Source organism: Cottoperca gobio, chromosome 3, assembly GCF_900634415.1.
Source record: "Cottoperca gobio chromosome 3, fCotGob3.1, whole genome shotgun sequence".
In the NCBI taxonomy this organism is placed as follows: Eukaryota; Metazoa; Chordata; class Actinopteri; order Perciformes; family Bovichtidae; genus Cottoperca; species Cottoperca gobio.
In genome coordinates, this window is record NC_041357.1 from 2825001 (window position 1) to 2837500 (window position 12500).

At 39.1% G+C, this 12500-nt stretch overlaps 2 protein-coding genes across 2 annotated transcripts in view; both read left to right on the forward strand.

Annotated features, from left to right (window-relative positions):
- Positions 1-5259, forward strand: part of tpcn2 (two pore segment channel 2) — a 23296-nt gene extending 18037 nt beyond the window's left edge. Inside the window, 9 exon segments of the mRNA XM_029456590.1 lie at positions 1-27; positions 730-829; positions 1093-1164; positions 1476-1549; positions 2596-2701; positions 2865-2947; positions 3031-3112; positions 3807-3898; positions 4017-5259. The exon segment at positions 1-27 is cut by the window's left edge and continues 23 nt beyond it. Coding sequence (XP_029312450.1) covers positions 1-27; positions 730-829; positions 1093-1164; positions 1476-1549; positions 2596-2701; positions 2865-2947; positions 3031-3112; positions 3807-3898; positions 4017-4095 — 715 coding nt within the window. The 3' untranslated portion in view covers positions 4096-5259.
- Positions 5260-8303: 3044 nt separating this feature from the next.
- Positions 8304-12500, forward strand: part of pop4 (POP4 homolog, ribonuclease P/MRP subunit) — a 7829-nt gene continuing 3632 nt past the window's right edge. Inside the window, exons 1-5 of the mRNA XM_029456579.1 lie at positions 8304-8448; positions 10873-10928; positions 11677-11906; positions 12067-12144; positions 12272-12333. Of these exons, the coding sequence (XP_029312439.1) occupies positions 8442-8448; positions 10873-10928; positions 11677-11906; positions 12067-12144; positions 12272-12333 (433 nt within the window). The 5' untranslated portion in view covers positions 8304-8441. The remainder of the gene's footprint in view (positions 8449-10872; positions 10929-11676; positions 11907-12066; positions 12145-12271; positions 12334-12500) is intronic.

Consider the following 12500-nt stretch of genomic DNA (forward strand, 5'->3'; position numbering starts at 1 on the left):
CACCTACAGGCTTCCTTATTCTCAATGGTTAGTTTCTATCTACTCATTCTTCAGTTTGGACCTCTCATGTAATCTGTAGTCGTTGTTTTTATATTCTGCAATAATGATTCACATTTAAGTGGCAGGAATATATGAAAAATAACTTGCCTGGGTACTAATTTCAAGTAACCTTTATATAACAAGGTCCAATTGAGTTTTCATCTTGAGATGGGAGACCTGACCAACACAGAAAGACACAGTAGAAAAAGCACATATCCCAAGATGTGAGACGGATTCTAAAACATCTAATCAGTGAAGAACAGAGACAAATAGCAAGAGACTCACTGAATCTATGAATATTAAATTCAAAGGCTGGAGCACAAAACATTTTCCTTCTCATTTCTGCAATTACACATCTTTGGATCAAACATATTACAGATTTATAAGATATATTAAAGTGAAATACAAAGACACTGTTTAACTTTTTAACCAACATTTACAAAGTCCGACACTCTCAGCCTCACCTTTCACTGTGATGTTTCCTTTTTGTTTGGACTCAGTAATGTAGATGCAGCTTATAAAACACTCACACACTGCACACAGGAATATATTCTGTAGCTGCAGGACGAAAGAATTGTGTATGTGTCTCTTTAAAATCAATAAGTGGTGTGTGTCTGTGTGTGTGTCTGTGTGTCTGTGTGTGTGTGTGTGTGTGTGTGTGTGTGTGTGTGTGTGTGTGTGTATTAACAGGGAGCCATCCTCTCAGGGTGTAATGTCTCTGTGGGAGATGGTTCGTTTGATCAACATGCTGATTGTGTTCCGCTTCCTGCGCATCATTCCAGATATCAAGGTACACAGCAGGCAAACAAAAACAACAACTTTGTTTAATAAAAGTTGTCCCAGAACAATTATCATTCACATACCAATTAGTGTTTTTTTCTGAGAAGCCTGTAAACAGTAAAACAACAATATGCAGCGATGATAACCGGTAAACAGGACTTCAGCAGTGTGTCCTCTCTCACTACACACAGACGGTGCAGCCTCATCACAAATACATTCCTGTGTGTCTTTATGTGCCTGTTTGCCTTTCATACGTTCCTTCTTGTTGTCCAGCTCATGGCTTTGGTGGCAAGTACACTGTTGGACCTGGTGAAGAACCTCAGAGCCTTTGCAGGAATACTAATGGTGAGTCAGCAGACTGTAATCCACCAGCTGATCTACATTTACTTTTCTATGAAAAGTATTATACAAAATATGAACTTTTCTCAAGTCCCATCACATACACAGTTTCTAATTATTCATTTGAGTAATGAAGCTCGAGTACAAAAAAAGATCTTCTTTTTTGGTGATAATCATGCTTTCAAATATGCTGAATGATGACATGAGATCATCGTCTGGCTCATAAAAGCATAACGTGTGCATATTGTTTGGTCTGCTCAGCACAGTGGTGGAGGTGCAGAGCCGTTTCTCATGTCTTCTTGGTGCTCTCTGTGCAGGTGGTGTTCTATGTGTTTGCTGTGTTTGGGATCTGGCTGTTCGAGGGAGTCATTAAACCTCCTCCAGGGATGAGGTATGAAGCCTTCTGCCGTGAGAACACATGATAGAGACGAAACACACCCGTGCTCATGACACGAAGCTCCTTCCCACATTTATGTTGGCAAACAGCAGAAACACCAAATAATGTCTTATTATGTATCTACAACCTGAAAAGAATATGTTATCCCACACATTAGAATAACATCTGTACTAAAACTTCAGTTTAACTCCGGTAAAGTGGAAGAACACTGCTGAACATCTGTGCAATTTGTATTCTGAGGCGTTCCTGTTCAGAGCCGCGAAATATAAGAGGAGCGAATGGAAATGAATATAAATATGTGCAGCCCTGCTTGATCAGATGCACACACACAGAGGCAGAGACTGACTGAGAGAAACTTGCAGCAAATTAAAAGAAGCATTGGAAAGTGAATTTACAGTAGTTGTGACTTTCAAAGGTTCACAGCAGGTCCAGTAATATGTGCAATATAACTACAAACTACAAATCTCTCTATGATGTGTCATAACTCATTCAGTCCCTGGTCAGGTCTTATTTAATGGCACTTTATGCAAACCAGATTAACTACAGCTGGGTTCATATAATTAAAAAGATGTGGTGACGCCTCTGATGGTCATTTGCAGTAGATTGTAGAGCGATGCTTCTTTCTCTAAATGATCTTTAAACAAGTACAGAATCCACTGCGAGCACAGTAACCAACAACATCATCCAGGTTTCATTTTGACCTTGTGGCAAGTTGTTTACAGAATTACATTAATTACCGACAGCTGATGTAATCTGTCATCGGCAACAATTCAGTGCACGGTAAAATAAGAAGCTGCTGCTGACTGAAGGTTTTGTATCTAGCTCTGTGCTAATAGTAAAGAAAGGTAAGCATTTTAAGCTTATTGAAACCTGGAACAGATTACAGTGTTGTGCTTCTTATATCCACGTGCAGAAGAGATCTTAATTAAATGTAAAGTTTGTAGGATAATTGTGGCAGTCATCCTGCAATCCAGCAGACATGCAGGAAAACAACACAGTTAAGTGTGGACTGAACAACCTGCTCTGTTGTTGGGTTGCAGTGTGTTCTCCAATAGCTCCATGGAGAACATCACCTCTAACTTCAGCATGGAGTGTGGCACCTATGAGCAGCTGGGCTACTGGCCAAATAACTTCGATGACTTTGCTGTGAGTAACAAGAGCAGTCAGATCTTCATGGTTGGGATTGGAAAGTAATTATTTATCTGTTTGACATTTGATGATGATGAGTTACCGATGCCAATGATCATAAGGTGCTGTGATTAAATCTGTTTGTGCTGCTGAAGAGAATCTTTCCCCGCCTCTCTCTCAGGCCTCCATCATTTTGCTCTATGATGTCATGATAGTCAACAACTGGCAGGCCTTCATGGACGCATACAGCAGATACACCACTGAGTGAGAAAAATCCCTTTGACATGCATAGCAGCTGATGCTGGAGTTGATGGTAACTGATGGTGATGGTGTGTGTTTTTCCCCAGGTGGTCAAAGATCTACTTTGTGTGTTGGTGGCTCACCTCCTCTGTCATGTGGGTCAACTTGTTTGTGGCGCTCATCTTAGAGGTCAGTTCACTCAGACAACACAGACGTACATTCACTCATAACACGGCGACAGGAAAATGCTTCAAACTTAATTTATTAAACTGCAAGTAACCATGGAAACATAACTTTGTCTTTATGCATTGAAGTAACGTAGTTTGGGATTAGACTGACTACAAACACAATTGATGACAATTTAACAGGTCTGTGTGGCGTCATTTTCTAATGTTGTCACACATTTCATGTGTCGCACACGTGACCCTAAAGCTTACTCTGCTTTATCGTTCTGTTTGACTGTAAATGGGAACATAATTTACAAAGTGAACATCAGGCTGTATTGAAGAAGATTTCAAACTAAAGATTGAGACCATGAACTCATTTGAAAAATGTTTGCTGAGGTAATAAACCAAGTGAGAAGTCGGCTCATTTCTCCCAGACTTCTATACAGTCTGACTTCTTTTTGCAGCCAGTGGAGGCGCCCCCTGCTGGCCATTAGACAGAATGCAGGTTTAAGGCACTGACTGTTGGACAGGTCACACTTTCCTTTGACCTATTTGTGAGGGGTTTTAAAAATGTGCATCTTCATTGCCACAGGAGAAATCGGAAAGGGATTGTTAGTATAAGTGACTTGAATGAAAATAAAAATCTGGGAAATTGCCAGCCTTATCTTTTAATATAAACTACATATTAAAATACTGTGTTCCTTGTTTTCTAACAGAACTTCATCTATAGGTGGGACCGTAGTCACAGCTGCTCTGTTACAGATGTGGAGAGGATCAGATTCGAAACATCTGTTCAGCTCATGTTCAAGTAGGTTGATACTACTGTTTTGTTGTAAGTCATATAAACGAAACATCTCTCAATCCACAGCTCGCTCTCTGACCAATCGATGCTCTGTTCTCCTTGACTTGCCCCTCTTTCTCTGCAGAGAGCAGATCCAGGAGCCAACCGAAGAGGAATTACTATGTCAACTACACCAACATCCACACTTACACCTACAGTGGTGACACACACACACACACACACACACACACACACACAGCACAGAGCACAGAGCACAGAGCACAGAGCACAGAGCACAGAGCACAGAGCACCAGCACCAGCACCTATATGCAGTAAGTCAAGACACTGCTGCTAAATGAGTCTATTGTGTGGTAGAAGCACTGAAATGTCAATATTACAGCATTCTACTACTAATATATTTTAATTTTAGATTATTGTCATATAAAATTGCTACTACTGAAAAAAGTAGAAAGCACATGTTACAAGTTACAAGTGTCTTTTCAATAACTGCTCAGGAAATTAATCAAACTGACAAGAAGAATTGGGGCCGGGGCCACATGCGATTTTAGGGGTAGAAAATATGTTAATCCCAAAGTTTGGTTCTCAAAAAAATGAACAATACACTATAACAATAAACACAGGAATACTCATTCAGTGTTAATGTATATTGCATTCATCACTGCCCGTGAGTATTTACAATTTCCCCTCTGGCGATAAATGTGGGGCGAAAATATTCAACACAGTTAGGGGGGTCGGAGGAGGGTACAGGCTTAACATTACGGGGCCCCGGCCCCCCCTTAGAACCACCATTGAGAGTCTCCAGAGCAGACTGTCTCACTTATCGGTTAAACTACTAAAATTCAGGAGGTTTTTTTCTTTGAAATGAATGAAAGGTTTTGCAGTATAGTTGCCCAACCATACAAATCCAAGTATACTGTCTCATCACACTCTGCTTACAGATAATGAATGTATGCATGTATATGTACTGCTGCTGTGACAGGAGAATGACCTTTATTGTGCTTATTTACAAAGAATTAGCAGATTTTATCTCACTTTTTTCTCAATTTGGGAACTCAGAAGTTAAGTGGTTTCACCAGCTTTTTTTAAAAACCCGATCTCGCTCCTCGTGACTTACAGTAAGCCCCCTTCCCACAGTGAACCTAGAACATGTGTCCAATGTGGTCTGCAATGTGGAATATGTTTAAGCTCTTTTTACATGTGACAGACCATCCTTGATGGGTTAGGTCAGGGGCCGGCAACCTGTGGCTCAGGAGCCACATGCGGCTCTTTAACCTCTCTGTAGTGGCTCCCTGAAGCTTTGACAAAACAAACATGGAACATGTATGTGTTGTTGCACAGTGGACGATCCTTCAAAGGGAACTCCTCTTATCTTGGAGTTCCAGGTGATATTGTGACGCTGAAATAAAATATATTTTTAAACATTTTGTTCACTAAAGAATGCGTCACATTCTACTGCGTCTACGGGCGCGGCGCCTTCCCCTGCAGGGGGCTCCTCTTGAGTTGCAGACCCCCACCTAACCCGGTATGCCATGGATAAAACCAAAAGAAGAAAAGTCTCGGAGCAAAATAGATTAAAATAAATTGTGCGTGGACAGATACGTTTGCTTTTACTGCCAACGATGCTGGTTTACCTGCGTGCTCCATATGTGGTGAGAAATGGTCAAACAACAGAAAATGTGATGTTGAAAGACATTTCAAGAACAAACACGCAGCATTTGCTGAAAAGTACCGAGCTGGAGATGCGTGAAAAAATTAGAGATTTGTCTTCGTCTATGAAGCCATCACCACCACCACGTAGACATAATGACCTGTTTATGTTTACTCTTTTTAAGCTAATAGGCTGCTTTTTATATTATATTCATTTGATTTGATTCAACACATATGGACAGCACTGAAATAGACTGCATAGTTCTGTTAATGTCTTTCAAAGTCTGTCTAAACATGCCACTGTATGTTTTCCTCCTCTTCACAAGAGTTTGCTGTTTTGCTTTGTTAAAACAGATAAAAATAGCAATAAGATCTCAACAGTTTCTTTTATTGTCATTCTGTAATTTCATAAATGCAACAAATATAGTATAACTATATATAAAGCTATAAGCTTTCTGTTCTGATGACCTGTCAAAATGATTTACACCTGCAGGCTCATAAAGATCAGCACAGTTTGGCACACCAAACAGGTTTAGTGTGAACAGCCTGAGTTTATGAAGTTATAGATTGTAAACAGCTTGATCAAATTAGCTGTGATTATCTATTCTGGGCCAATAAGCAGGTGTTGATATTAGTTAGCTGAAATAATACTTTTGTTCTGCATGTGTAGAATGTGCAATGCAATTATCTAAACGGGTTTCTGGGAAGGATGTTTGCAAGGGACAAAACATCTACCAGGAACCAGGAAACACATTTGACTGGAAAGCACTCAGAGTGCATATTCTAACAAGGCACTCTTTGTCCAAACACACACACACACACACACACACACACACACACACACACACACACACACACACACACACACACACACAATAATGGAAATCTTATCCCAGGTTTTTGAAACATCCTGCTAACTATGGGAACCTCTATATACTGCGCGTGTATTCTATGTCTGACTGGGAACATGCAGCTTCATGTATCAGAAGCTTTATATTCACGCCTGACACACCGATATGTCACATTTCTTATTTAGCGAGTGTCGTGCATGTGTGGAAGGAGCATACAGTGCATTCTGGGAGTATTTGTCCTGGTGAGGCTGCATGCTGGATTACTGGATGGACTATCACAAGCTTATGAACAGATGTTCTCTCTTTGCAGAGTGGGATTTACCTTAAAGCCAATGTATTCATATTTATTTTTTATACTAGATTTCGAGTTTCTTTTTATTATAGAAAGGGCAAAGTGGGCCTTAGTATTTATATAAATACAGTTCAAATGTTTTATTGAAAGCAGTTAGGATGTATAGGGAAGTTGGAATGCAATTTTATGATGTTTTAATTAAGTTGAGATACAGCTTGTAAATTTTAACTGTGTATAAATATATACAAACAGATTTTAAATAAATATTTTGCCAAAATGTCTTCATTTGTGATTTCATTGATTGTATTGTATGTGCTCTGTACAGAGATATGTGGTATATAGGCCACCATAGCAAGGCTAAAGGTTATGCAGAGATGGAGCCATATTGGTGCTGCCTGAAAGCCACTCAGCATGAATGTAAACATTTGTGTGACTAATTATGAGTTTGTTACAACATCCAGCAGTTTACAACCAGAGCAAGGGGTTTTGAACTGCGATCAGGTTTCCCCTGGGGCGGGTCTCAGGGGAGAATGTGGAGAAGAATGAGGAAACAAACAAAGGTGTTTTCATGCTAGCCCGTCTACCAGATCCATGTATTAAGTATGACATGGACAGCTTTGTAGCAGGCAGAAGAACTGAAGATACTCATCAGGCAAACATGTCAGAACCAAAGTCAAGAAAATGTAACAAAGCGTTTAAAACATTTTATTAAAATAACTACTTATTTTGTTATATCTTCAATATTATTAGTTGTTTATAAAGATCAATTACATTAGTTTACATTCATCCAAAGGGGGGCATGAAAAAAAGGTTAGTGCGCCACTGTACTGAAGTAAGCATGAATGTTCATTATTGGCCTTTGATATAGTAGTTTGACAAAAGAATCCCTGATCTCCACTTACTAACTTTTTCCAGAGCCTTCTTGTATCTACCAATTTTATTTATTATAACTTAGTTAGAGTTAATGTCATATTTATGTCATTTTACTGTATACAACACTTTGCTCAACTTTGGCTGTTTTTAATTGTGCTTCATAAATAAACTTGATTTGATTTGATATCATAAAAACAAATGATCACATGTCCAAAGCGACTTACAATAAGTGCAAATAACCATGAGGATACAACTCCGAACAGCAAGAATCTTGCAAGTACATTAGCTTCAAATAGGTGAAATAATTTTAAGTGCAGAACAATAGCTTCAAATAAGACAAACCAATAACTTTATATAACATAACATAAAGCACTGCTTTTTTTGGTTCATTGATCCCTGTGCAGAAACCAGCTAATTGAATTCTAAGTTAAATTGAGCATTAATTACAATATTCAATTGTAACTTGTAGAAACATTTCATGTAAATGCATGTAAAGAGAAGGTGGAATAAAACATGTGGAGAACACATGGATTGCAGAATGTGTGAATTATAACACCAGTACAGCTCCATTAAACAATGAATTATATAAAATATATTATTTTTCTTGTAATCTGTTATTTCTTTTAAAAAGACTTGCAATCGCGTTGGAATGTAATTCTTAGTGTCTTTAATGTAAAGATGTGAATTACGAAGTGCTTGTGATGCGCGGTACTGACTGTAGGGGGCAGCATGACGCCTCGCAGCGGACAGTGTGCCGGAAACTTCAGAAGAAGAAGGAACCGGAAGTGAGCTCGTGTGTAATCAAAACACATGTGAACAGTTTTTCTGCAGTCAGAGGGAGTCTGTATTGAATTTCTTCGGGAAGTCTGCGTGGAAAAACGTGGAAATGGAAGGTGAGTTTAAAGGAGTGGATGAGTGTTGACCATGAACATCTACAATATATTCCCCTGTTTTTCTGTATAGCCCAATATCTGTGTAGGGATGCTGTTAAAGCAGTGGGACAAGAAGTACTAATAAAATAAAAGTAGCAATATAAATCCTGCATTCAAATATGTACTGAGTTGAGTAGGCTAAAAGTACAAATACCACGAAAGCTTTCTTACTACCACTTACTAACGTTACTGGAGGTACAAAAGCAATACATACAAGCATGTACAACACAACGACAAAACACCACACTGTAATACAGGAACATGTCGCATTCTTCCAGAAGGCACCTCATCTACGTTTTTATAAGGCTTGGCTTGTTCAGATGATATCAAAATTAACTCAAACAAAAATGGAAGGCTCAAATGTGGGGAGTGCTTTTGCCTGTATTCTACTATGCTTGTGTTCTTACTTTCAGACAAACTGGTGTAATAATGACATGGATAATTGCTGTATTCCATTCACATACATTCATACACTGATGGGAGGGCTGCCATGCAATGTGCCAAACTGTACATCATAATACACTCACTCACTCACTCACTCCTGTGCCTTCAGGAGTGATTAGGGGTTCAGTATCTTGCCCAAAGACACTTTGATGTGCGGAGTGGAGGAGCCGATGATTTAACCACCAATCTTGGAAGACCCGGTCTACCTCCTGATAATGTCAAAAAGACACAGACTGTAATCACCAACTGTGCAGCTCTCTTAACCTCTACGGAGCATTGTATCATCTTTTTGCTCATTGTTTTGGTTTCACAGGGCGCAACATGACTGTTTTGATTCATTCTCTCCACTCACAATAAGCCCGTTTGTGCTTTCCAGAAGTAACAGGCAGCTGTTTCCAGTAAAACAATGAAAGCTGTTGAACACAGTGGATCATTTAGTAACTAAAGAGCCCGATAGCAGAGCTAAAAGACAGAGGATACTAGACTTGCGTTCATCCGGTGGGTTAGGGTTAGGGTTAACACAAACACCACTCCAAATGAATGCTCATGTTGGATGTGTAAACAGGCAATAGGTTGCTAACACGTTGGGTGTCTCAACTCTACCAGGCCATGACATCAAACGTAAGATTTTTAACAATGTTACAAAAAAGTGATTAAGGCAGCCCACATGTAGCTGGCTGGTACACTGCTGCTGTAGAAAGTCCTCAAAGTTTGCAAAATGCTTAATTTACCCATTATGTTTTCTTATGCTTGAATTTAAATATACTCCTTGAAATATACTTGTTTTTCAACATAATCTGATGTTTCAGCTACACAATCATAATAAGGACAGATGCACCAAATAGTTCCTGTCAGAAGAAGTTTTAATTCTAGCTCTGCATTAAATAATCATGATCAAAACATACAATCAAAGTTAATATGAACAGCTAGTAAAATACAAAAAGTACTATAAGTAAGTATATAAACATGAATTACTGTGGGTATAAAGAAATTCTGTAAACTTTATTTATTCCAAATTGCATTTATATTCTGATAAAGGTTTTGAAAGTCTGGACATTTTTGGTTTTGTAACCTTGAAAGTGCTTGAATTTTACTTCTGCAAAGCTGTTCAAGCCTTGTGTACAAGAACTTTGCCTAAATGAAATTCTAAAATTTCAAATGATATTTTAAAACTGTCAGTTGAAAGAGGAAGTAGACAAGAGTCTGATTCTGACCAGAGATGTGAAGGCAGTTGTCAGTATGTGACCAATTCTGATACTCAAAACAAGACACATTTCAGTCGGTACCAAAAAGTGTTAAGATTCAACACCCAGCTGCACCAGGATAAAGACAGTGCACCTCTCTGTCTGGGACATGAGAGCCCTGTGAGCAACATCAGCACTGTCTGAACTCCAAGGGTAACTGCCTCTGTACTTCCTCAGTCTCACTGCAGAGCGGTACTGCAGTATCTCGTCAGACAGGTCTGTCTACTCTATTAAAGGACTGTGTGTCCTCTCTGTCACTTGTTTGACTAATAATTGTTGTTTATACTTTGAATGTGGTTCCCCTGAAGCTATGATGTCAGTCAGAACAGCTGAGATCCTCCAGGGAAAGTCCCAGCCTCTTTATTGTCAGGGTTGAATCAAAACAGATGTTTTTTCACACCAAAAAAGGCTAAAAAACACATAAAATCCTAGAAACTAATTGGTTTTCTTGAAGTTACAAAATGATGATTGTACATTACAATCTTGTATGTAATAAAATCAGATCACCCCACAACAGCGGGCAGGAGAATTCTAGTTCATGAAAGAAGTTGGGTTGGACAGCAATAAGGGGATTTAATAGTATCTTAGGCTGCAGACGTCTTCATCGGCCCAAAGAGCACTGCTGCCTTCTGGTCCAGGGCCTCAGGGAGTGGATCAGGTTTGGTGTAATACCAGTTTTGTTTGTCCTGTTCAACAGAAGCACTTGTTCGAGCCACGATTCCTCAGGATCTGGTGAAGGTTCTCGGTGTTGAGGTGAGCAGAGTCCTCTCAGTGGACATGATGTGCTGTATCGTGCACTAAACCGTGTATTCCAACTGTAACTTGTTTTTGTCATTTTTCTAGAAAAAAAATAATTGTTGGTTCAACCTTCATAAATATGAGGGTTTGAAGCTTTTCTTCATTGAACAAGTTAATAATAATAATAATAATAATAATAATAATAATAATAATAATATCTGTGGTTTTGGACTGTTGGTCAGATACAAGACATTTTAAACTAGAAAACCACAACAAGCATTTTCACTATTTTCTGACATTGTATATTTGTATTTATACAACATTAATATAATTGACTTATTTTTCTAAATAAATGTTTTTTGCATTTGATTTGTAGTTATGTAGTAGTTGTCTTTATTTGTTAATTTAACTGGGACAGTACAGATCACTAGTGTTGAACAGGGAATGAACCAGGAGAGTTCAGTCCCCTGAAGTCAACTCTTAAAATGTTGATGTTTGATAGTGAAGTTTATTGCTAAACTGTTAAATATCCAGTCCATATATTTTGTCACTTCTCACAATGATTATTGGGAATCAATAAAGGAATATCATCATATTACCTTTTTTTCCACTCTTAATCATTATTATGTCGACCTCAAAAATCTTGTTTGTTTCAAACGTTTGACCAAACTCTACAGACTGGACTTAGTGTTGTGCATGTTACAGGAAAGAAAAACATTTCACACTCTGTAAATATCCCCGGGGTTATTGGTCTCATTTGCAGTCTCGGCCCAGCTCCAAAGCAGCGGCCTTCACCCAGGCGTTCCTGAAGAACAGCATTCAGCACCACGCACGATATGATCTGAAGAGCATGTTGACTCACAAGGCTGTGATACTGGGCTACACCAGGCCCAAGAAGGACAAGTCCAAGAGGAAAAGCAAGAAGGCCAAAGGACTGAACGCTCGGCAGAAGAGGGCGATGAAGATCTTCCAGATCAAGCCTGAGCACCAGAGGTTGGTGAGGAGCCTGAAGTCATTGTGCTCCATATGAAGAGAAATGTGTTTGGAACATTGACACATGGCCGCATCAAAATGTTCTTGATTGTGCTACATTTGTCATTCAGCTCGTTGTTTTCTCTCCTCGGCATCACTGTCCTTCTCATTATCATTGTAGATACAAGCTTTTCCTGCCTCTGCATAATCTCTGGACACAGTACGTTATTGACCTGTGCAGCGGGTTGAAACCAACAAGGTAGATCAGTTTAGATCTCCACAGATGTGAACCCTGACATTCCTACTTGACTTTTAATTCAAAGCTATCTCAGAAGTGCTTTTGGTCCACTGTGTGGGCAGTCTCTGATGCTGTTGTGTTTTTACAGCAATCCACAGTTTGTGCAACAGAAGCTTCTGAAGGCAGACTTCCATGGTGCCATCATCACAGGTAGACTTTAGTTTTCTCTCAAATTAACATCACTGAGTTGAATCAGTATCACCATCCAGTGTGTGAAGTTATAGTGAAGTTTATTCACAGTGCAAATGAGCTGTAAAGACCCTGTGTTTAGCCTCGAACCTGAGAAATGTAGCTGTGCAGGTGTTGTGTATATATAT